This window comes from Melanotaenia boesemani, chromosome 21 (genome assembly GCF_017639745.1).
Source record: "Melanotaenia boesemani isolate fMelBoe1 chromosome 21, fMelBoe1.pri, whole genome shotgun sequence".
NCBI classification, from domain to species: Eukaryota; Metazoa; Chordata; class Actinopteri; order Atheriniformes; family Melanotaeniidae; genus Melanotaenia; species Melanotaenia boesemani.
The window spans coordinates 18,974,384-19,001,025 of NC_055702.1; the positions used below are offsets into that span (position 1 = coordinate 18,974,384).

The window sequence follows — 26,642 nt, forward strand, 5'->3', positions numbered from 1 at the left end:
AAACTACATATCCCTTTAATAGAGCCAAGCGATACTGACAAAGACGAACATGCAGGCTGGTGAGATGTCAGGTTGGGGAGATATCCGGAGTGTTGCATGGGTCCTATGTTGTTGTACAATCTCCCTGAAGGCATAACAGCAGTGAAAACTCCTCTTGCCTGTTTTAGATAATTGGTGCTGATCTGTCATTTGTGACAGTTGGCCTCAGCTTGACTGTGGCAAATGGATTCCCTCCTCTGCTGGAAATTAATAAAAAACAAAGGAAAAGAGGGAAAAGTGTCACATCTCCAATAAATACAAACCCATCATTACCAGACTTTAATTAGTCAAACAAAACTTTCAGTTTTTCCTCTCCGTCACTCACCCTAGAAAAGGAGCCTTTCCAGTTCCGTTCACTAAAGAAACCTGTCAAAGACATAAAAAAAGACATGTGAAGATCCACTGGGCAAACAGAAATAACACAAATCATTCAGCACATATCTACACAAATACACCTTCCAGCAGATAAAGTTAGAGTGGCCAGACTGGTTCTCATCAATGGATGAGAAGCAGAACACTCCCTCCCCCTCTGATTACTGCAGCTGAGCTCAAACATGTAGTTTGGCTAAAACTTGGAACGTCAGCGCGTCTGGAATCCAGTCAATCTAGAAAATCTGGTGAGAGACACATGCTCCCCTCTTTTTCGTTCACCCGAGGACACTGATAATACTAAGTGAGCATATTTATCATAATGTGGGTCCCTGATCTTTGTGTCAAAAAGCTCATTATAAACATATGACATCATAAAATATGTACAACTGAAAGACACATCATCTAATTTACATGTCAGAAGAAATCCTGTTTGCTAAAAGGTGCTTTATTTATTGTTTAGACTGTTTATGTTGCTTTCTTTGTAGATCAGATCAGATCTACTTAAACTAAGATATCATCACTTTATTCTGCTAGTATGACAAAAGCTGATGAAAGATGACTACAGTAACCTCAGATTATTCAGCTGCATCTCTTTACACTGAGTTATCCATTTCACAAATATTCTGAAGGCATTTGTTGTTATTGTAAAGCTTAAACAAGCATTATCGTATCTCACCACTAGAGAGCAGAAAACTTCCAGGTGTTACCAACAGCGAGGCCACATTTGGGTTCATTCCCTCCTCACATGTCTTAAGGTTATTTAACTAATTTCTTAATAGATAGTTCATAAATTTGAAGCAAAGACAGATTTCAGCCCAAGCGCTTGTTAAGTGAATTACTAGAAAGCACTTAAGAAACACCTGGTAAACATTTTATTATCTAAATCACTACACACCGGTCAGTTTTCAGAAAAAGATTTTGTCACATGAAATCTATGAAGAGTTTGTGAGATTGTGTAATGCTTTGGCATCGCAGCTAAAATTATATAAACACCTACTAGTAACAAGTAGTAAGAATTGTAGAAAATACCTACATTTTTTTGGCTGCAATTTTTTTTAAAAAGTACAAATTTGCTGCTTTTTCTTCTAACTATTTTGTTAGTATAGAGGGTTTTTGATTGTATTATGCAAAGTTTGTCACTGTGAGTTGTGATTATATCCAGTCTATAAGCCAGATGAGTAGAGAGACCAGCTGAAACCTTCACTCTGGGTCATCAAATCCCAACTCACAAGGTTTATTATTTATTTTATTTGCCCCAACTTTGGCAAATAAAAAACTGTCAAATGTCTAACATCAATGGGTCAGCTAGATGATTAATGTGACTGGAGAAATCAATTATGCAAAAAGATAAAATATCAGACAACCATGGTTATAAAGCCTTTTTTTTTTTTAAAGAAATCCCTTTTTATTTTGTTAATTAATAAAAGGCATCTTTTAAAGTGAGGCGGTGGAATCTGAGTGCTGCCTGCAAAACTAAATTTGGTGAGCTAAAGAGTTAGGAGAAGTGGTGACAAGGTCCAGCTCTGCCTCACAGCCACAACAGCAAACAGCAAAGTCAGCCTCGTGCCTTTTTCTAAACAAATGGCCAGAGTTCAAAGCACTCTTTATCACAGTTTCATTGACACTGCGCTACTTTCTTGCAGGATATTGGGGAGGTATATCCCTCACTGCAGTTCATGGAGAAACCCTGAGGCAGCAGATACAGAGGACAGTGAGGACAGTACTGTGCAGGCAGAGCAGCAGGGAAGGTGATGGTGGAGAAAGAAGTGTGTCTGGGCTTGTCTGCCGATTGGACTGATAATTCATCAGATGACAGAGCGCGGCCATAAAGTGAAATTGTGTCCGTACCCTCCTGTCCTTTTAGGCCTCCCTCTGTAACTCTCTATTTATCCTTCAACCTATTCGTTTTGAACAAACTCTGCTTGAGAGAATTTTATAAATTCTGTAGGACTCAAAGCTTTCTTTTGCTCTTGGTCTTGAAAGATGTATTTGTGTCTGGATCAGTCACAATATCAAAGAGACTCTTGTAAAATACAAATTTGAAGCTTGCACTTGCTTAATCAATAAGATAAATGTGCTGTATTTTCTTGAATGTTTAGGAGTGCTCTTGGCTCTGCTGTACTTTCAGGGTGCGGAAGAGTGACTATGCATCTCAGAGCTGTTGATAAGATGTAATTACTCAGACTTAAAGTTCAACCTGTGCGATGGCATTTCGTAGGCTGGGTGTGTTGCATGTTACAAATCAACTCGTGTACTTGTGTCATTGGGAAATTAGCAAACTATTTTAGTCTAGAGCATATCATGACCAATATCAAAGACATTCAGTCACTTAGGGCAGTGCCATTGCAAGAGTTTCATTTAAAAAATGTAGACAATGACTTGTCGGCTTTAGAGAAACACTAAGACTGCTGTTTATGACGTATTCACATATATATTTAACTGACTAAGCTCTCAGTATTGGCCGTCTAAATGTGACAGTAAAGCAGAGGAGGTCATGTGTGAAATGAGAGGTCGCAGTCAGCTTGGATGTGACTAAAAAGAGGAGCAGTATATCGATTTTCAGGCAGCTGATGATCAAATTAGTTTAGAGCACAGTTGAATTGCATGACTAGAGACTAAATGAGGTTAGCTTGATGTAAGAACTAAGTGCTGCTGTACCTGAAAAAACAATTCAACATTAGAGACTGTGCTGAATTACAAGACAAGCGCCTAATGAGGGTGACATGTCAGGATTTCAGGTTTCTGTACCATTAAATCTCCAGTACTGACCATGTTTTGTGGTGAAGGTGTTGACTGGACCATTGGACTAGATGGGACATCATCACTGTAGTCTGGTGGTGGGAGAAGTACAGGCTCCTCCTCTTCCTGCTCTGGCAGACTGGCCACGCTCAGCCGCCGCACTGGTGTGCTCAGATTGCTGCATATTACAGAAAACCTTATCTACAAAACAGCCACTTTAAAACAACTCGATTCAGCCCCTGATATGCTGTAATGCTTTCTTACCTATATGATATCGCTGGTTCAATGTAAGGTCGGCAGTAAGATGAGGGAAACCAGCCCCGCCTGATCGTAGAAACACAAACCACACACTCATTTACATAAAAGGCTCCATACATTTTTGTTCAGTAATTTATTGCTACTGTGGGAATAACTACTACTCCAAGGCCCCATTTTAACAATAGAGGTAGCAAACATTGTAAGGCCACCTCATAAGTCAAAATCACAATTATTATATAACAAAAAAAAAAAAACATTAATCAGTCATTTTTAAAAGCATCCCCAGTTTTGCATGCAAACGACAAGCAGCAGGTTTTCTGTTTGTGTGTGATAATGGTATAAAATCCCTTTTGCAAACAAAACATGCATGAGATCCAGACATCAGACACAAAACACATGATAGAGGAACTGTGTCCACTCAGACTCAAAAGAAGACTCTGAGAAAAAGATGGCTTATCAAACCAGTGCACTGGATTTGTTGCTAGGAAACAAAACGTACAGGGATTTATCCTAACATGTCCCCTCTTTCAAAACCTCCTGGCTTCATCAACACCACTGCAATACAAAGAAATGCTTAATGATACCCACTGTGAGCAGATAAGGATTTTCTTCCTTTCTTTCAAAGTGGTAACGACAAAAAAGGCATGTTGCATTAGGAGTCCTAATTGATCTAGTGAGGAAGAGTATTAATTACACATTTTAAAAGCTGCATTAGCTTCATATTTAAACAAGACACGTTTTAAATAAACATTTTAAAAACTGATGGCATGAGTACTAAATACTCAGAAGGCAGCAATCTGAATTAGTGCATATTAAATTTCATCACACCTTATAATGCATCAAGAATTTGATCCTTGGTGAGTGAAAACAAAGCACCAGATTTCCCTTGTTTATGTGCATGCAAATGCATGTGCATGAATGTTGCTGAGAGGAAGCCACTGAGCTTTACGACTGCTGTGTTGAACATATCTAGCATACTCTGCTTCTAGGCATGATGCATGAGCACAGCAAAACATAAAAAAGGCAGAAACTAGTATTTCCACCTGAGTTATGTGAAAACGGCCTTAGTTAGTGCTACTGCATTCCTCTTAAAATGAAAAGTACATTTGTGTGCAAATGTTTGTGCTGCTATAAGAAAAGGTTTGTGACAAGTTTGGAATTACCTGGATCAATGACTTCATCACTAATACAACAGAGTGTTGATCAGCATCAGTTACCACCATGAAGTGATGATACACACTGACTAACTGGCTAACGGTTCAGGTTTAAAACTGAAAACTGAACGTTTGAATTTAGAAACTATATAGAAAACTAAGCCATTGTCACATATGTCCTGAAAGCTGCTTACCTGTAGACTTGCACAATGATGACGAGACTTGTTACTAATGAAACCCTTTCAGTTTTTAATATTTCTGGAATGTCTTATCTGAGCAGATCTGTCCAGGTCATGTCAAAACATCGCAGCTGGGGTAAAGTCAAGCGTTGCATATTCCAAAACATGACCATTTGTCTTATTCAAATCTTCTGTTGTTGATTTATTAACTTTGAGTGATCGCCTTTTTGCCTTACGTAATCTTTCTTAAACTAAGTTTCAAGACTTCTTGTTTTTGTGTCATTACTTTGCCAGTGATTGAAAAGCAACTAAATCTGAGGTAGCAAAGTCGTCCCTAACTAAGATACTCCCACCACCATGCCTTACAATTCACACATTTTTTTTAAGCTGCTGTATTTTGTCCCTCCACACAGATTTTACCTGAGCTTTATATGGTTTTTTTTAAGCCTGGACTGTAAGTGTTTACACACTGAATAAATAAATGAGACATCTTTAGAGAAAAAAAAGCAAGAATGCATTATTTAATCTGATAGTGTTTGTCTAAAACTGTTATTTTGCATAACAGTACAATCAACGTCTCATGAGAAAACAAAGAAATATTTATAACTTTAAAGGTTGAACTAATTTTTTGTTGCAGCTTTTTTTAGCTAAACTCATGCATGTGAAGGAGGGAATCTACCTCCACTTATTTGGCATATTTGGACACATTTCCTTTTCATGTAACCCTTAAAAAGTTAAATATGATATGCAGATTTTAAGGGTTGTGGATGAAAAGCTCAGAGCTGTCAATGATGCATTAAAGCGACTAATGATGATGTAAATACAACAATGAATCCTTAATAACTAGAAATACTGAGATGGATAAAAATAGATGAATTGTGAGCATTTTTCAGTTAAATTACCAGCAAATAAATGCAACTGGAATGTGTTAACTATAAAAATGAATACTTACTGCTGTGCCTTCTCCATCTCTCCGTACAACCAACCGTCCTTCTCTTCCTGGATAAGCAGAGTGATAATGTCACCATCATCAAAGCTGAGGAGTGTGTCATTGTTGCCCGCCGTGTGGGGAAAGATGGTCACGACTCTGGTCTTCCTGCCCACATTGAGACCAGATGACTGGGATGTGGATCTGGACAAACTGCCCTCTCCAAGACTGCCCTGGTCTGGAGGTAGAAGAGGTTCACAAAACAGAGAAAAGAAATGTGATTGAGTCTGCTACCAGTCAAGATTTAAAACATGAGGAATAGTTTGACATTTCGAAAAACAAAGTATAATGTAAGTATGCTTCATTAATGATTATTTGTCATAGCAAACACAGTAACTCAGACACCAATGCCTCCACTGTCAAAACGATGTCTGTACTACTTATTCAGTTTTGCTGAATCATAGCTGAGTGATGTGTCTCATTAAAGAAGTCAGAGTAATTTGTGAGGATCAATAATTTATTCATATATTCTGAGCAGCCAGCAGTACCTGAATTGTGGTCTGAAGAGGAGGTCAGCGGAGATCTGGGTTCGGGGTTAAACATATTGGCCAGGGGACTGATCTGAGCCTTTAGTGGTGGTGCTGGAGGAGGCACTACAGACCCCACATTGTTCTGAGGAAGATAGCATGGGTGAGCAGATTTACAGACACAACAGTATGAGCTAGTTTTATGAAAGTTATACAAAGTTTTGGTTCAATATTGTCATATGCAAGTATGAAGTCCTAATCTGTTTAATAATTTGAAACCATCATAGTTGCAGATTAACCTTCCTTCTGCACAGCACTAGTTGACTTAAAACAGGGTAACAACAACAGCACATGCAAGATTTACCATAGCTGATATCAGCACTTTGGCTAAACTACATGCAGCAATAAGTATGTGAGAGTCAAAGTACACCCTGGACAGGTCACCAGTCGATCGCATGTACTTTGTTTCAGTTATGCACAATTTATTATGCTTTATCTACAGATTTCACCTGAAGAAGATATTCTTTTGGTTAAATGTGATGATACAAAACTTACCCTGTTGTAACGTTCAACCAGCGGTGACTGTTCCGGAGTAGTGGACAGGCCCTCAATCATGGTCACCACCGTGTCCGGCACTTTGGTGATATCGCTGCATTTTTCCTGCCAGCTGGGAAGCTTTGTAGCCAGAATTTCTTTGGCCTGTAGAACACAAGAGAATGTATGTATACATGGAGGATAAGAGAAAACTCCACAATGGAAGGTGGGAGTCTAGCAGCACAGGAAGTTCTTCTTTGTCCTTGCTTACTTTCTCGTGGAAGTTGCTAAAGTGGTAGGAGAACATGCAGTGTTTGTCTGCCAGAAAACAGAAGCGTCTCTTTTCTTCAAGTAAGGCCTCTCTGCAGCCATCAGCAATGAACTTCTGCATGTCCATCTGGCGGGACGAGATGGTTTCCAAATACTGCAGACAGGGTCAGAGGACAACAAAGATGTCACAAAATGAGATTAATATAATACCAATAACAAGACATACTACATTATAATGACATTACATGGTCATGCATAACCATTAATATAACTGGTGTCATTTAATTTGTGATTTCTTAGGCTCTTTTAAAGGTACAATACACACACATTTAAAAAAAATTCTCCTTCCATATAGCTTGTTGACTTCTTTCCAATGTTTACTTTACGCTTCTTCATTTTTAGGTAGCTTTTACTATTTTTCCCATGTGATAAATCTTTTAAACTTAGATTTTTATTCTTTGTCATAATTCTTATTATTATTTTTATGTTTTAAGTCAAGCCTTATTGTACACATCTGTTAAGGTCTCTAACTGTTTTATTCATGTATTATTATGTCAGCCCCAGTCTCAATCAAACACTATCCAATTTACTAGGACTGTACAGTTTTTACATCCTGACAGACCTGAAAAGGAAAACTGGCACTCCCTCTGGGCTCTCTTAGCGAAAGCTAATTCAGTGGCAACAACTAAATCTTTATGCTCTCAGGCCAAATCAACAAATCAAGGCACTGATGAGCTTTGTAATCAAAGTCTCTACACTTAGTGAGAAGTTTGTTTGGGCCTCCTGTTGCTCCTGGATCAATTTTAGCTCAGTGGGAAACCAAATCAGTGAGCTGAAAGAAACACCTTCCCTGTCGAGACTGATTCTGCCTGTTATACGGTGCAGATGGGAGACTGAATCTGACATAAGGAGATCCAAACTATTCAAAATCACTGCTCAAGCTTCCCTCTATCCATTTTTTTTCCTGTGTTCACCCCTCTATCTCTCCCATTTTCTGCAGGTTGTCATGGAGATGGAAAAGCAGCCTGTCTCTAAGGGCTGTGTACAAGACCCTGTCCAACCGGCTAGTCTCATTTTCTCAGATGCTGAAGCAAGGCACTTTATTTTTCCATTTTCAACACAAACAATCACCCAGACTCTTTACCAAAAGATGGAAGGCGATACAGACAGGGCTGAGCTCATTACTGGCAGCTTACACAAGACCTGCACATGATTAGTAGAAAGCTGGCAGCTTGTAGTCCACCTGTGTCATTTGTATCAGATAATGAAAATGTCAAGTGTGAGGGAGAAGGGGCCCTGACTTTCAGCTCAGCCTTAGAAACAGGATCAGGCAATCAAGCTCCACCCAGATAAGACAACCTATTGTGTCCATGTGTTTTTTTAAAGGTACCATTTTAATAGCAAGTATAAAGAGAAGCCTGACTTTTTAAATCCACACAGGATCCTTTGAGAGGAATCTAAACACCTACATCTACTTCACAAACTCAAACACCTTTAGATAGCTCAGTCTAAAGATTTGTATAATTCTCTGTAAACAAGCCAGGCTTACACACCATTCATCATCAGATTCAGGTTGTAAGAACAGTCAAATAAATATAGACAGGACTTAGTCCTCAGTGTTTACAGTCCATCCTTCATCTAATCAAAATGATTCACATAGAAAATCTCTCTTTACAATCTTAAGACAGCAGGATGTAAACAAATGCATGTGAAACATGTGAAAGCATAAACTTTAACCCATACAGTGAGGACATCTGAACAGCATAAAAACACCTACTTATGCGCAGCAATGTCAACACACAAATCTATAACTTCAAAGTTGTGTTTGTGTACTTTTCTTCTCAGCGCAGTGACACAGTTTTGTGTGCAAAGTGACTTCTGAGATTAGGTTTCATGAGATCACATTGCTGTTCATTCACGTCTACTTGTAAGTAGTTCATGCATTTTTTTGTGGCTAATTGTCAGAACGTAGCAGAAAAGAACGTTCAGATCACACAACATCTTAGCGGAAGTGCTCTTTTATCAGCTTGAATCATGTCATTTGAGTTTTTGTCACAGGACAACCTAGAATGTGCAGTTTAGCTTCCATCATGTAAAACCTATCAGAAACAATAAAATATCATGTGCTTTAAGCTACAGTATGTTCCCTTTGTTCTGGGATTAAATGTGGTACAAAACCAAAAGAGAGGTCTTAATGGTCCCTGTCACAAAAGCAGCATCCTGATAAGACTGAGTTGTATCAAGATGCCACAGATGTTATAGCAGACAGACGGGCAGTAATGAGAGTGTTGCACTGGTCCGTTGTGAAGAGGGAGATGAACCGAAAGGCAAAGCTTTTCGAATTTCCTGGTACACCTTTGTTCCACCCTCTCCTCTGGCCATAAAATCATAAAATCTTTTTTTATTAATGTAAAGCCGGTACTGGCTTCACTTCACTGGCTTCCTGTACAGTTCAAGATCCAGTTAAAGATTTTATTGCTTATTTTTAAAAGTCGTACTACCTCACCAATTAGAGCTTACCAGTCCTGTCAGAGCACTGAGATCAACAAACCAGCTGCTCTTGACAGTTCCCGGAACCAAATTAAAAGGCAAAGGTGATGGAGCTTTTTCTGTTGCTCTTCCCAAACTTTGGAACAGTGTGCCTTTTAATATCAGATCTGTACAGAGCACTGATCCATTTAAATTTTTATTAAAAATACACATTTTCTCACTGAGTTTTCCTTCAGCTTGAGCATTTTCATTTGTCTTTTTAATATGTCTATGTACTTATTTGTATTTATATTATTTTAATGTATTTTATTATAGTGCTGTTTAACCCATATTTTGTTTTATTTGATTTATTTGTTAATTTTATTTCATTGTTGACTTAGGGATTTTATTTGTTTTGTCTTGTACAGCACTTTGGTCAACTGAGGTTTTATAAATGTATTTTACAAGTAAACTTGACTATTTGTGCAGCTTTCTCTTCTGATGTATGAAGTGTATGAAGTACAGCATACTTTGTGCAGAAAATAGTGCAAACCCTCAAAATGACTCTTAGTTTAGTTAGTCTAACTGGATTTGTTGAACTTGCTTGATACGCTCCTCTGTCCTTCAAGACGTCTTGCTTTCATGAACCCAGAACTCAAGTTAAAATGATTTTGAAATCAAAACTTAAACCACAAAACAAATGTTCACAGCCCTGTCTCACCATGTTTCAGTACATTACAACAACTGCTGTAAAATGATTAATGGATAAACTTTGAATCTGTCCTGCAGAGTTTAACTTAAAGGTCCCATATTATACACTTTATTCCCAATCTGAGACCATTCATTAATATCTAAATGAAATATTTCCGCCATGGTATGGACAAATCGACCCTCAGTTTGAGTGCAGCGGCTTCTCTTCACCTCCCTCTTTTTAGCAGCTTCAGAAATGTGCCGTTTATGGTGGGCGGAACCCTGGTGGAGCAGCTCAGCTGTTGGCTCCGCCCATCGCATCGCCCGTCATGAGGTGATTGACAGGTTAATATATTTTCAAGCTATCAGACTAATAAGGCCGAAATGATAAAATAACTGCCAGCTCTTACCTCTCCAGCTGTGTCACGGACAGTTGGTATTGAACCTGGCTTCAGCTTCAAACGGTTGGCGAAGCCTGCTTTCCATGCACCCATGTTGTGGAAACAGTCCTCTTTGAAATGCTGGCCACAGACATGCAAAACCTTTGGAAGTTTTCCGGGTACATTTCCTCCAAAAATAAAATTAATCCACTCAGTCCTCGTGGGTTCAGTGGATGGAAGTAAAAAAACGTTTTCGTGTTCATTTATGCAGCCACAAACAGAACAGTGCTTCTGTCGCTTAGCCATGTCCGCTAACGAGGGTTGCCGAAGAGGGAAAAACACTGGGCGCTAGGTGATTTTTAGAGGGCGGGCTTTGAGAGCCGGTAGACGGGTCCATCGCTCTGTGGGGAGTGGTTATTGTCCCTTATGACGTCATAACGTACACGCTTTCAAACAAGCTCATTTCAGCACTTACTTCCCTAGAGGTGGAGCAGGGGGGAGAGAGAGCGCCTGAAAGAGTTTCACACTTACGGGTCTCCTACACATGCGGGGGGACCAGTATGACTGTTCCAAAACCATTAAAAAGTGAATTTTGCATAATATGGGACCTTTAATCTATTTCCTCTAAATGGAGCTCTTCACTGCTTTAAATTTGTTTTATTTTAAAGCCAATATAACCTGCATCTCATTGGGTCTGAAACTGTGCTTGCATGCATGGTTTTGTTTGAACAAATTTGGGTGTGTGTGCCTTTAGTTAAAAAACATCTGTAGCTACACAAAGTCAGTCATTGTATAATGTTCATATAGTTTTTTATGTAAAATGACTATCTGCAAACAGCCTTAGAAAATGATGCCTCTGATGATTTTAGTCCCTTTTAGTGAAAGGGCGTTTACACTTAAAGGGTTTCTAAATGTCTGTCAACAAATATCTGCTCTTACATAATATTGAAACACAACTGGAAGCCAGACTTGAAATTTCAGTTCCATGAGGCTTCTTTATAAAAACATCTTCTCCGCATCTTCTGTTATAAGCTGATGAATGAATATCATTAGAATTGTCTTGTCTTCACCCTGTCACACACTTTACACCTGTTGTTTTCTTTTCACAGGCATTGCAGCATAAGATTGAACCGCATCATGTTTGGAAACCCTACCAAATACTTTTGCAGGCAATGAAAGGTAAAGGAGTCAGTTTGGTTTCAGTCTCACCTCATTCTCTTTGATGTCATACTTGGATGAGTGCTTTGCCTGGCTTTTCCTCCTGAGCTTCTTCAGGTCTGTCTGAGAGCGATCCAAGGAGTCCTGCTTCAGTTTGTGGTCAGTCTGATAGCGCTTGAAGGTGGCCTGCAAACATTTGACAAGAGATGCATCAGACAAAGGAGCTGATGATGAGAATTGAGCTGTTTCACACACTGAAAAATTCTGAACTGAGTTCCTGTCACTTACATTCATGTACTTCACATCCATCTCTGTCTTCTTCTCCAGCTCAACGATAACATCTTTGTGGAATCTCTTGAACTGCAGACAGACATTTGTTGCATTACACATAATTTTAGATGCATTTAGTCTCAGACAAGTTGTCCCGTTCAGTCACATGATGCTAATGGGATTTTGAAAGGATAAAATTGTACCCACCAAGGCTGGCTTATCAGCTTATTAAAGTTAAAGATTTACAACCTTTGCCTTTCTAATATGCAATCACACTAACAATAATTTTAGAATTTCTTGCTGGTCTGACAGTATCCAGTTTTTTAACATACAACTGAATGTTGTGTTTGAACTGTTGGCAGGTTTAATATAGTGACACTTGAATTGAGTTTAGTTGTTGACACTAGGTATGTGAAGCATTTCACCAAGCAGGAGAGCCAGGAATAAAGTACAACAGGACTTTAGTACTCTTGTCAAACTTTCTCTTCCTAGTAACAATGACATCAGGATTACAAAAGGAAAGAAACAGGTTTTAAAGTTCTTTAACAGGTAGGGCTGGGCAATATATCGAGATTTTCAAATATATCGAGACTTTATCAGATGCAATATAGAAGGAGAGAATATCGTTTATATCGAGATAGCTTGTTTTGATTTAAAAGCATCTTTTCTTTTGCATTTTGCACAGCTGTATTTTTGTTATGGTCATTGAAAAATATTTTTTTATTTATTTTGCTTTAGGAGAACTTAATTTAATTTAAAGGTACTTTAATTTCAGTCAGCTGTTTAAATGCACATGTGCTGCTGATCCTTAATAAAAGTATATTTAACACTGAAGGCTGTAAATTAGAACTGTTTCTTTGGTTACTTGACAAAAAATAAATAAATATTGAGATATATATCGTATATCGTGATGCAGGTAAAAAATATTGAGAAATAAGATTTGGTTCATGTCGCCCAGCCCTATTAAAAGGTAACAAATTTTTAAAAATGAATTTGGTTTTAGACAAATGGCAACTGAACCACGTGTCATCATAACTGCAATGCAAATAAAACAATAATTCTCAAGAACTTCTAACTTTACAAGACCATGACACTAATACAAAGTCACATAGTTTAGTAATCCAACTGATGACTTTTTGGTTTTTCAACAATAATACATAACAACTGAATAACTATGAAAAAGTGAATTTCTAAAACCACACACAAAATGTATTCTTTATTTTATGCAATGCTCTTTTATCCTGCATATATAGTTTGTTTTTACATTTACAATGTATTATTTAAAAATAAATACAGATAAGGCAAATATTGACTAACCAAAATAAATAAATCGACATGAACAATGAACGGACAAGAAAAATAAGATAAACAAACTGTTTTTGTAAAGTGTCTTTATAGTTTATCTTACCTCTTAAAGCACTTTAACATGACATTCTAGTATCTATTAAGTGCTTTTAAACACATTTAACCACAGTGGACACATCGACAGGCAATGTGGGGTTCAGTGTCTTTTCCAAGAACACATCTACATATAGTAGTGAAAAGACAGGAAGTGATGGACCGACATCTGACAAACATACAAATGTTACCATAACCACAAAGATAAGGAACAATTTTAAGCTGGTCTCAGTATGCCTGAACAGAGAATTGAACTTTGGACCCTCAGATTAAAGATCTGATTCTCTATGTAAGCTATAAAGTCCCATAAAACTGAATGTGGGAAATATGATCAGCTCTTTATTAAGTTCCTGTTAGAAGGAAATATGTTGGCTCAATGTTGCAGTTTCAGGAATTCAACTTGAACTAAATCTGTCATCTACAGTAGATTTGTTTGCATTCAAATGGAAAAGACATAAATACAGGTTTACTTAAGAAAAAACATAACAAACCAAAATAAATGCAAAGTCTTATCACTGTTTTTTTTTTTTTTTTTTTTTTTTTTTTTACTTCATCGTGCTGTAAAGCAAACTCTATCTGGAATCAATATATCCATAAAAAAATTTAGAGGAAAAAAAAGAGGATGTGGCCTTTAGTGACAGTAACTCAGGGAATGACATGTAGCAAGGGGCCCAATGCTGAGATTTGAACGTGGGCCAACTGCATCCAGTAGCTGTAGCTTCTTTATATGTTATGATTATTAATGCACATGTAAAACATAACAGAGAAATGCTGCTACAGCTAACATCCCAGTTTTTGTAACCTGGCACAGCTGGTACATTTATAAAACAGGATCTGAAATTCCAGTCCTCAAGGGCCACTGCCCTGCAGGTTTAGGTGCTTCCATTAATGACTCATTAATTTGAATCAGGTGTGTTAGAGCAAGGAAACATCTACAAGCTGTCAGACAGTGGGTTTCAAGGACCAGAGTTTGAGATTCTTGAGCTAGAGGCAGACATGCATGAGTAGATGTGTTTCTTTAGGTATTTCAGTCCATCCATGCAAACGCATTTACATTTAGTGATAGAGATCACTGCAGAATTTGGAAAGAAAAATAAGTTCAGAAGTAACCGTTACAACATCCTTGCTTCTACTTTGTCTACATTACTTTCCCTTCTGCTATTCCAGCTGTGTAGTGGTACACTACGCACAGTAATTGCACCTGAGGATGTACAGGGGCACAAGCAATGCTCAAGTATGAGGGTGAATATTTACATTTTGCCCACACAAAAAACAATTAATCAGCCACAGCTTCACACAAAACACACATCTTACTGATAACCAGCCAGGTGACTAAATTGCAGTTAGATAAGTGTTTTTTTTTATTGTTTAAATACTTAAAAAGATGATCAGCGAGCTACTGAATCAAAATTAAGGTAGTATCAAACTTTTAATGGCAGACTTCTAAGGCTACTTACATTCTCTTCCAGTTCGTTCTGGACCTTTCGATGGGCTTCTGCAATCTCCATCAGAACAACACCTGCAAGATAGTGGAACAGCTCTGAGTACTTAGGACATGATTACAGGTTGCATGTTTTATAATGTGTTACCAGCATCGCAATGTAGTAATGTGTCTTCTCATCTACCTCTTTGTATGATAGCCAATTAACATGTTTACTACGTTAATCTGTTCCTTTATGAAAGTTAGGTGACAAGCATTGGAAAACCCTTAAGCACAGATCCAATAAGAGAAAAAACATAAAAAAAATGCAATTTATTCTGTGAAAAAAAACCCCACTGACAGTTGCCACTTTCCAAAATTCTTGAGTAACCAGTTTTTCATCAAGCCTTGCATACATTTTTACAGCTCATATTTTCCAGATGACTTATCTCGTTTAAATATTTGAACAGCTGTCAATAAGTAATCTCTATGAAACATTCTGTTATTGTGCAGTCAGATACAGAACAGTCTCCATTCACAAACAAACTACAGCATAGGCAGAGCAGCATATGACATGAAACAATGGGAGTGAGTCAATCCTGTAAAAAGAAGTGGACAGTCAGAGCTACGCAGTTTATAGTGCAATCTCTGTCACAATGGGGCAAAATCTAGACAGGTTTACTATAGGACAAAATGTTCTGGTGACAACTGAAAACACACATACTGTACATCATATCCGCACATGTGACTGTCAGCGTTCATAGAAAAGGGTAAGAGTTACAGACCCACATGATTTCAACAACCTCAAAGAAGGTAAAGAGAGCACAGGTGTCAGTTTCACTTTGTCATGTTTGGGTTGTTGCCCATGTCAGCACACTCCGCCAAAGCATTTATGCACAGTTGACCCAACACCTGACATTCCTCTGTGCACGCCTTCATCGAGAGCAAACAAACGTAATGACCCACTGATACAGAGATGTAATTCTGTGATGCAGCAGGCGGCACCCAGCTATAACAACATTGCCCTCTGAAGGTCACCAGAACGTACTGGTAAATGCTGCCTTTGTGTCTGAATATGGGGGTGGCACTGGACGTAGAGCTGTTTGTACAAGCCTCGACAACGGATTGCATGGGGTGGAAGGGGGAGGCTGAGAAAGGCTGCGAGGGGGTTCAAAGAGGCCATTGTATACCAGCGGGTTTCACCTTTGGGGTGAACAAGGTGTGAAAACCTTCCTAAGGAGAGTAAAAGCTACAGAAACCACCACAGGATGCATGATTCTGTCATCAAGTTAAGGGTGTGTTTAAGTTGAAAAAGACACAAGATTATGTCGTTCAAAGGAAAGAAGATGCTGTTTTCCTTTTGTTTTGTTTTCCCCTGAATATACTGTACTGCTATTCAAGTTTAGTATCTTAACACAGGGAAGCTTTTTCTTAGTTTATCTTATCTCTAATCGCTGCTTGTTGCTGGTGATTTATTGACTTGAAAATTTCTAAGTACCAAGATAATCTAGTGTCCCTTCAGCAGTTTCAGATAAACAGCAGGCTGACACAAGCTTGAGGTAAGATCATTGTGGAAAACTACGACATCCATGACTCACACATTTAGACTATAATTCAGTATCAAGATAACTCTGTCACCATCCGGTTCACAAAAACTTTTCCCTGCACTGGATATTACCAAAAACTGCACACTGCTAATACTAGTCCTACATAAAATTAACTTATTTAAACGCTGGTGTTCACTTGTGTAAGCGTAAAGTTATCTAAACGTAAAGTTATGGTTATCTTCATATAAGTGTATATGAAGAGAACTTCTTATCACCTCACAACAGCAGGTTGGAGTAGATGGCGCTCCTCCCAGAGTTGGATTCTATGGGAGACGTCTTTCTGTTAAAAGTACATTTTTCTTCCTACTGTCACCAAATACCTGCTGGGTGTCTCAGAAGCGGCAGTTTGCTGTGTATCAAAAATATATAATAACAACTAAATTAGTCTTAATTGTTAATTACCGTAAAACTCCCGCCCCCCCATAATGTTTTCTTGGTTGTCTTCTTTAACTTAATGTTTATAGGACAAAGAACAATGCCTTTTACATTTCTCAACAGGTGATGTTTTACACTGACTCAACGCATAGTCCACCTCTTTGGTGTAAAATAAAGAAGGTGTGCCCTCTTTTTACTGGATTCACAAATGATCTAATTTATTAACCAGTCCTAAACTTTGCCTTAATTATTCATCATCATCTTGTAACTTGTTCTTTCATTGAGATGCATCATTGATAACCCACACAGGTACGTAGTGTCTGAGCTAAGATACAGCCACCACCTATATGAGTCAAGATCAAATAAAATCTCTATTACACTGTTCTGAATGTAAGTTGGAAGACAGATTGGATGTTGCCATGGATGAGCTCCGCCCTTTGTTTTATCACTATTAAGTCACTGTGACTGATGGTAAATCTGCAGTCATGATAACATGGCCTAGTGACTGAGGCCAATCTCCCTTTTGACTTCCTTATGACTGAGATAGCTAAAAAAAAAGACTAGTACTTTGTAATCCATTAAGGGAAAAACAAACAGCTGGGCACTTTAGAAAATGTCCTACTGAAGTGATGAAATTCAGCCTACCAAGTGAACCATGCAGGAACCTGCCAGTTAACACAAACTACTGCCATAGTTGACTGTCATCACACCTAAAATCTAACTGTACCCATCAGTAAATATGACGCTAATTGGTACGAATATTTGTGTTTTAGCCACAAAACAGCTTAGAGCCCAGCAAGACAGGTAGATCTCTCATGACTGCTGCCTTGAGATGTGAGCAAGTTTAAAATAAAATTCCTTTTTAAAAAGTCTAATTGTTTTCTCAATTAATTTGGCAAAAGTTATCAAACTGTATTTGTTGATAAAAATCATATAGTATCAACACAAAACTGTTCAGCCAACTATTACCTGAACTTAAACATGCAATCAAAAGTTGACATTTGCAAATTATTGAGAATTTTTCAATAGGTACCGCTTAATATTACTCTATCTGATATATTGAATGGTTAATATAACCATCCAATATATCAGACAGAGTAAAATCTATTGGATTATTAATATAACCATCCCATTTACTGAATGTGTGTGCTGTCAGCCCTTTGGAGAGCACACTGCAGTAGCTACCAATCAGACATTGCACTCTTGACTATTGATCATCAGTTTATTTTACTAATTATGATAAAAAGCAAACTTTTTAGTTTGTGCAATTTACTGTCATTAGTGAGTTCAGCATCTAGTGTTATTCGGCAACAGATCAATGGCCCTGACAGTGGCCTTAAGACAGAGCAATGACCTGCTAGCATAGAGAGCACATAAAATCATTTAATTCTCAAACAAATGAACCAGCCTCATCCTGGAGCATGAAAACTAGATCTTGGTTGACATAATGCTGCAGAGTAAGGTACCATCTCAAACAGCTTTGAGGTTTACAGAACTGACAGCTAGAAAGTCATGTAAACCTTAAGATTTTAAATCCATTAAATCCATTTATTTCTTTTAAAAATACTGGTTATTACCACCACCAAGGCAGAGCTTTTTTTTTTTTTTGGTTTGTCCATCTATTTGTTAGCAACATAACTCAAAACGTTATGGACAGATTTTCATAACATTTTCAGGGAACATCAGAAAAGGAAAAAGGAACAATGATTACATTTTGGAGGTGACCATCTGGATCCAGGAATTTCTTAAAGGATTCTTTACTATTGGGAGATAGGGATAATTAATTCAGCAGATAATGCTCAGAAAGGCAAATAAATAACAAAATAAAACTTACAACATGGCATCATGGTAGATGTTAAATACACTAACGGGTTTTTCTCAGGCGAGTGACCCTATGGCTTGGTGGAGATCTGTGCTCTCTGAGAGCTTCTAGTTCAAATCTCAAATAACTGCTAACTCGCTTGTGGTGCAGAGCAAAGAGGCAACATTTCATATGCTCCAACTTCATGCTTCACTTAACTGTAAGTGACTCTGGTCTCTTTAGAGATCTTCCAGAGAAAACTTCCAGTGTAGTGGAGCAGAATCAAGGTCTCAAGTTCAAGGATTATAAGAGGAAGTGGAGTGTTACAGGAGCAGCCACAACTGACTGAACACTATATTGACTAGAAAACATCCTCCCTGCTGCCTTTTACACACTTTCTACCCACACAGCTTATGTCTTTCATGTGGCTAAAACTGCTGTTTCTTGTCACACAACTCATGATTCATGTAACTGTACTCATAAATTGTGCACACTTACTGAATATCATGAGCAGTAATGCTGATACCACTTCAGGTTTTGAAAAAATGTTGATATTCTTTGGATTAGTACTTTCTAAACACAATGTCAGAATAAGATAGGATATTGTTACCACTGTTTTTGCTCTATCTTAGCTTAGCTTAGCAGACACAGGACAAAAAGGCACATGGATATATAAAGAGGAATCAGCATGCTGCCACTCAACTCAATCATCTGACTAAAAAGCAATTAATTTTAATATTTCTGAACCTCTGAAATGGGAGCAATGCGTCCTCTAGGATCAGTGACTTGTGGCGATATTTGAAAAGATAGAAAAAGCTCAGGTGGGCTTCAAACACTTGCAACAGGTTCTGCATTAGCCAGGTGATGAAAAAGTTGCAGGAGCTTCATCCTTTTATTTAAATGCAGTCTCTTGTGATTCGCAGGTTAGAGTATTTTCCTTTTTTTTTCCCTTTTAGTTTCATCTTCAGTCACTCATTGGCTTGATTCAGGCACAAAACCTCCCTGGTTATCAAAGGTATGTTTCTGACAAATACCAGCAACACATCAAGAATCACATTGGGTTCCTTTGGCTCACTTTAGTCACCATAGTCAGTAGGAATGTAAACTGTCATCATTTCATTTTTGGCAACAGCGGTGTAACTGTGAAATGTGGCTTGCTGATACTTGTTGACATTGTGCCAATTAGGAAAGATAGATAGCCCTTCATGTGCTGATGATATAGGGAATATTGTGTATGAAGGGTTAAGTCAGCTAGCTGTAAGCTAGATGTTTGAAACTGCAACAAGTCTTATTAATCATAACATCACAAATGAAACTGCGTCTTTCGAACAGCACTTATGAAAGCTATCAGTGGGAAACACTCAGTGTGTTCTCTTCATTCTCCAGAGAGAATGGGGAAAAATGGGCTGACATTATTATTTTTTCTCAAGCTGACACTCTACTTCAATTTTTCAAGCAACAATTTAAGCTGAGGTTTAACAAACAGTGCAGAGAAAAGGTGGAAGGGGTGCGGCTCATGCTATTCATTCTCCATGAACATTTTCAGGCCTTCAATACCTGCAGAGTGGAAGAGCAACTCCCTGCAGAGTCAATGACCTTTAAATATACACAAGTAACATCTTGTGTGTTTTTTTTTTTTAAGTAATTATTTTTATCTGTGACTTGCTTGAAAGGAAAGCCATAAAGTCACCCTTCTAAATCATGAGGCACAGTTGTTTATAGTAGCATATATTAGCTGCTATAAGCTAATGTATGCTTTAAAGGCTTTAGAGGCAAAATCTCTGGAATTACAAACCTGATACTTTGATTCTGAGTTTGTTTAAGTATTTAAAACTAAAGTTCTCACTTCTGAAACTAAATACGTTTTCAAACCAGTTAACAGTGGAAAAAGTAAATTTGTTATTGCAAATAAAGGGGGGATTGGGACAAATAGCCTACTGCATGGGAGCAAATCTCATCTGTGAGGTTGGTCTTAATCATAAAATATCAACATTAACCATCTGATAATTTGAATTACCAGGCGATAATAGAACTGCTTTTAGTGAAGTCAATGAAGGGGATAAAAGAGCACAGGAACACAGACAAACCTTATCAGAATTCGTTCGTCTAAACACACTGTACTTAGTTTTCCATCAGGCATCTGACTGAAAGTCTTCTATTGCTGATACAATGTCACTTCAATCATGACAATAATCTGAAAAAAGGAACAATTCCTAAGCAAACGCCCCAGGTAGCTTTCTGCAAACCGACTACCTGCCAAGCTCTGTGACGCTAGTGCTTTTTGCATAACTTCAATCATGGAGAGAGGGAAAGAAAAACAATCTGTCACTATAGAGAAAATAATCTTTACAGCTGTCTGCAGCAGAGAACTAAAAAGATGTACCTGGACTGTCATTCCTGACAGCTGTGAGTTTTAATTAAACTATATTGAACTATGTGCCTAATTAAATGCTCTTCTTTCGGAGATGATTAAAAAGTCCCTTTAGGTCATTATTATGTGACTAAAAGTGTCTGAAGTCAAACTTCTGCTGGTTTTGTAGAGATGAAATGGGCAAACAGCCGAACAGGGGATGGGTGGCTCAGTGGGAAGACAGTCTCCTCTGTCTGTCTGTTTGTTCAGAGGGTTTGCTATTTTCCACGCAGCGCTGGGTGAGAAAATTCACACTGTCTTGTGGTCTGTTCCAGGCAGACAAGGAATAACTATACAGCGAAGAGTTCAAGCCATTTTATTTGAGGCCATCCAGACATTGCAACAAGTGTTAATGACTTGGGTCAAATAATGTGATGGAGTACACATGGTCGAGCATGGCTCTGGTCCACAAGAAGTACAGGAAATGATGACTTAACTTTAACTTGTATGTGGTCATGCATTCAAGCAACAGCGTTTTTTACTGTGCTAGTTGCCACAGTGACTAGTCCAGACCAGATGCAGAGATTTTACATGCTTTTTGTTGACCATTTCATAAAAAACAACAAGAATACATTTTTCTGCTGCTATTGTAGCTTTCTGGTAAGGTCAGACTTTGAATCCAAACCGGTTTTAAAAGAACAAACTTGATGCATATTGTGAATTTCTCCATGTCCAAAATACAGCAAAGACATTGTTGTTCAATGAAGAGATGACACATTGCTATTGTTCATTGCCGGGCGTGGCTCAACAAACTTGATTCAGGTTTCGTAACAGCACAGTACACAATGTCTCTTATCACATTAAAAAAGTTTTTGTAATGCAAAGACAAATGAAGAGAGTAAAATTGCTGTTAAAATGCAGACTTTTTGTATTTGTTGCAGTATACTGCAGCTAAATGGGCCCCATGTTAATATGCTGTTGGACATTATTTTGGACAAGAAGAGCTCTTTTAAGATCCAATTAAATAAGACAATCCTGGTCTGTGATGCTTTGCTTTGTGCCTCTTATGTTACAAAATGCATTATTCATGGTTTAACCTTGCAACACTGACATTACAGTGGTGATTTATGCTGTACTTTACTAGTTCGCTCACTGCTGTGTTTGGTTCGTCCGAGAAAGTGACAGACACACCTAATGCCTTTCATACATGATAGCTTTGCAAAAATGACTTTATCTTATTTTTCACTATTGAGAAAAAACAGCTTTTTTTTCTTTTTACTTCACTTGAGCACAGTTTATATAGCTCATAAGTTAGGAGTGATACAGCAAAATCCAGACAGAAACATGATGAATTGTAATGGTTTGTAATTATGGGCCTTAAACACAGTAAGTCAGAGCAGAAATTCAGCACAGACAGAAAAATTGATTCACAGGGTGGATCAAAACAATCTGTTCACACTCAATGGCAGCCACTTCAATCAGAGAGATAGACAGTGCATAATGATGATACATTTTTTCTGCTGCTGTGGCCTGAGCATTTAATTATTGTTTTTTCCAGATGTTTGCATAATTGATTTGCTTTTTAGAGGCAAAACCTGTCACCATTTCGAGACCAGATATAAGCAGCACTTTTATGGAACCAAGCTTCCATTATCACAGGACATTTGTCTGAAACATAGCTGCAGATTTCAGCAGAAGTTAATTTAATTATTTTATAATAATTATTTTTATTCAGTCAGCATTTTGGGAAGTAATCTAATGGAGCAGCTAGCTTTGTAGGAGTAATAGGTACATGCATATTAGCTTGTTTCTTTTTTCAGCTGTGGTTATGAAATCAACATGTCTCAAAACACCTTAGGTCAGCCGTGTTGATAATTCGTCCAGCTGAAGATCAAAAGAGAGATAAAAGTGATTTGTGAGAAGCTGATTGTTTAACCTTGTATTGCACTGTTACTTAAAGTCTGTACAAAAATGTAATCGCAATACATTCAATGTTGTGATGCTAAGATGCTGTGCACTGCCATTGTGAAGCATACCAGTGACGGGTGAGAGCTTTTATACATAAATGTGAAATAAGCAATGACATGCATGAGAAACCATAAGCCAGAGCTTATACTATTCTGAAGGTAAATGTCCCCTGACCTGATGATATCAATATAACCCTGTGGGATGTACTAACAATGTCTGAGATAAATTGTTCTTTTGTTAAGAACCAGAGCCTGCCTGAGGTCATCCACTGGTAGGTGCAGTGACTTTATCAAGCCTCAAGTTTGGTGTTTTGGCTTTTATCATTTGGTCTTTCAAAGCCAGATGCTGTGACGTTGTTTAGGTATTTTAATGTAAATGGGACAATATTTGTCCTCAGTGAACTTAAAGTCGCACTGTCACTTTCCAAACTTTATGTGTTCGTGACTTGTTTGATGGCACAGTGACATTTATTAGGCACATTTCTGGAGTTGCTGCTGCCCAGCAGAAACTGTACTTCACAACTTTTGCTTCCAGGACACCATGCAAGGTTGAAGCTGAGTTTCTCTTAATGCACCCCGTCCCATTTTAGCAAGCGGATACCAACAAATCAACCGTCTTGAACGTGCACTGTGCACCGTTCAGCAAAGAAATGCAAGAAGACATTATTGGAGGAAAAGAGGAGAAGAAAGAGAGAAAGGGAAAGAGCAAGAGATGCGACAAGAGTCAAGATTTTACTGGTTTTTACTGTCTGGAGAGATCTCACAGTACAGATAGGATGCAAGATGGATGAAGAATTAGCTGTTGTTATGGGGTGCGTCACTGAGAAAATATGCCAAAGCTTCGCTTGTCGGACCCTGAGGCTACGCCCATCTTACATGCAAATCGTACTCTTGTGTTTATATAGAGACATGACCACGGGAAAAGTGAATAAGAACATTTCCCATAATGTCTGATTACTCATTTATACACACTTAAACATAAGTGAAGGTCGTTGTTTCTCCTACATCTCTACAGTCTTACAGCAGAGACATTCAGGCATAGATATCAGGCAGACCCCCACCCTTGAGATTTTGCTCGCTGCAGGTAAACTGAAACTGGACTAGCATGAAACTCACCGAGCTCTCGGGATACTGGAGACACGATAGCATTTTCTCCAATCTTTGACACTGCATCAAAGTAGGCTTTTCCAGCTAGAGTCATCGCTGTGTGGCAAAAAGGACACAAACATCATTGAGCTGTTGGAGAAGATTTCCAGGATCATTTGGAGTTTTAGTAAGAGTATTTAAAGAGGTAGCCTAATACTTTCATTCCTAACATCAGAGTAACTTTTAGCAGTGAAGTGGTGGAAAGATAACAGTGAATGGGATCCTCTTTAGGTTAGCTGAAGGTGAAGCAATGTTTACCTGTGACTGATTTCTCGTAGCTCTTCCCAAGGTTGACCAGGTTCCTCAGACCTGGGTTGAACTGCTCCATCACATTCTGGGATACAGAGCAGAGACACATTGTTGAAGAAGAAAGGAACAACTACACTTTCTCCTTACATTTATACAATTCCCAAGTCACTTTCTCTTTAGCTCACTTACAAACATATCTATTTTTACTTTATTTTTTTCTAAAAAGCAGACCTTGTCACAAATACCACAAATACCAAAACTCTGGAGGCTATTTTAGCTAAACTGATTGGAAAAAAACATGAAAATAAGTGCAAGTGTTTCTGCTTTTGCTCTATCAGCATGTAAAGACAATAAAAACTTTCAATATTTAACTTGACCTCTCACATATGCTGTACAACTCCTTGAAAAGAGCGAAGTCCCACACAAAGTGGCAGCTATTTGCAGCATGAACCTCATCGCTCCCCTGCCACCCCTTTCTCAGTTTATTGAAAAGTCTTAACAATCAAGTGCTGCTCACTCTCCCCTTGTTTTTATTCCCCTGGCACACCCTCAATAGAACAATGAAGGTGGAGGGGGGGAAGGTATGACTTTACATGGAGGGGCCAAAAAAAAAGAAAAAAGAGAACGAAAAAACAACCTAGGAGAGGCAAACAGGTTCCTTGATTTCTGTTTCTCTCTCTCTCAGCTGAAACTGACAGACTAAATTATGACTCTTGTCTCTATCAGACTTTCTATTTCAACACCTGTGAGGACATTCAACTGGGAAAAAAGCAAATGCAGAACCTGAATTCTACCAGATAACAAAATAACCTCCCAGTCATTGTTCTAATTTTACATCCATGTTTTAAATGATGTGGTCCTCTAGTAGGCATGACAACCACATACATGATGCTTATTACATGTGATAAGATGAAGTGTAAACTTGAGGTTCATTTATGTAATTAAGTCATGATTGCATTCATGATTAAACTACTGATTTAATCACTTTAAGTGTGCTGATAAACAAAGGCAGGTCTTTCACTACACATATACTGAGGTGATTTAACAGCAACATGGTCATATAAGATATATGCACAATTAATAACAGGGTGTTGGTTTTGATTTCTCTACCTTTTCTACATTTCAAGGTTCAGCTGTCCCTATTTAAAATGACTTAAAATGTTAAGGCAAAAGATAGGTCCTCTGTACCCTCTCAATGTATAAAACAAAGTATAAAATTATAAAACTTCAACAAAGTCTGACAATTCCATCACATACAGACTTTAAGCTCACTTAGCTACAAATATTTACCTTCTCAAGCCTAATTTAAAAAACATCGCCATTCAAATGTAGCAATACTTTTTCTTACTTTGACTCACCTTGTATGTACTTTCAGTCAGCTTGTTCACACCATCAGGAGCCCGAGACATGACGGCAGGCTTATTTTAAATATCAGATATTAGAGGAATTTTTTTATATATATTTTCTTCTTTTTTAAGTTAAAATTGTTTTAAGTTATCCTGGTGTTGTTTTCGCTCTGAATAACAAGTCCCAAAGTCAGTTCTGCTCCCTGTCTGCACCTTGACTCCGTGCATGTGAGCGGACAGACGTTGTGCTGCCGGTGGCGGCGGACTCACTCACTGACACGCCGACAGAAGCCCCCGTGCGTTTAGGGTAGACGGGGAGGACGGTAGCGCGCGGGGGGAGCGCGGGGTGGGAGGGTTCAGTGGCGTCACGAGAGGTGTGACTAAATAAAACTTGTTACTATTTTTAAATAAAAAAGTTTCCTTGACCTCGGCTCTCTAAAAACAAAACAAATAAATACTAATAATAATGATTAAAAAAAAGGGCAGGCATGACGCATTTTCCGCACGTGCTTCTAATGTTTAGATGCAATACTCCAGGATGCCAAGAGAGGGCGGTACAGCACAACTAATTGCACAATTACGTAGTCTGTACCCTTTAAAAATAAATAAATAAATAAATAAAAAAGCATTTACAAGGAAAAGTGATGTGTTCAGACTTTCATATTTGTAAAGGTTAGATGTCATTACTGCATGCAAACCAATAAAATTAAACCTAAAGCAGAAAACCCCTTATAAGATTGTTGACTAGGGGATTAACTGCATTTAAACTATGCAAGCGGTTAAGATAAATCCACACCTATTCACTGCAGATAACTGAAAACTCAGAACACAACATACTTTTAAAGTTTTCATAATATTTGTCACAAATTACAAGAAAAGCTGACATGATTTATTTCTCATTGTCTGTTTCATATGTAACTCACTGTATGTATTCTCTTGTCTGTTTCTTTTGATTATCTACAGTATTGGGCTAACTTATGAATAAAATGTGAATATTGTGTGAATATGAATTTGCC

General features: G+C 38.0%; 1 protein-coding gene across 2 annotated transcripts; it reads right to left on the reverse strand.

The window, feature by feature from the left end:
• baiap2l1a (BAR/IMD domain containing adaptor protein 2 like 1a) lies at positions 1-25,909 on the reverse strand. Of its 2 annotated transcripts, none has more exons than XM_041974472.1 (14): positions 25,639-25,909; positions 24,290-24,365; positions 24,002-24,088; positions 14,823-14,884; positions 11,986-12,057; positions 11,749-11,883; positions 7,002-7,154; positions 6,752-6,895; positions 6,218-6,341; positions 5,694-5,907; positions 3,415-3,474; positions 3,181-3,328; positions 365-405; positions 1-236 (listed from the first exon to the last, which is right to left on the reverse strand). In XM_041974472.1, exons 1-14 carry the CDS (start codon positions 25,687-25,689, stop codon positions 164-166), a joined length of 1,440 nt encoding a protein of 479 aa, XP_041830406.1. In that variant the 5' UTR covers positions 25,690-25,909; the 3' UTR covers positions 1-163. The 2 variants fall into 2 exon arrangements, with proteins under 2 accessions (XP_041830406.1, XP_041830405.1); XM_041974471.1 differs by having other exon boundaries at positions 1-239.
• Positions 25,910-26,642: the final 733 nt, after the last annotated feature.

Coding starts and splice junctions, on each gene's coding strand:
- baiap2l1a (XM_041974471.1), bottom strand. CDS start 25,689: ATGTCTCGGGCTCCTGATGGTGTGAACAAGCTGACTGAAAGTACATAC. Junction 24,366..25,638: donor TGACTGAAAGTACATACAAG/GTGAGTCAAAGT, acceptor TCTGTATCCCAG/AATGTGATGGAGCAGTTCAA. Junction 12,058..14,822: donor AGAACGAACTGGAAGAGAAT/GTAAGTAGCCTT, acceptor GTCTGTCTGCAG/TTCAAGAGATTCCACAAAGA.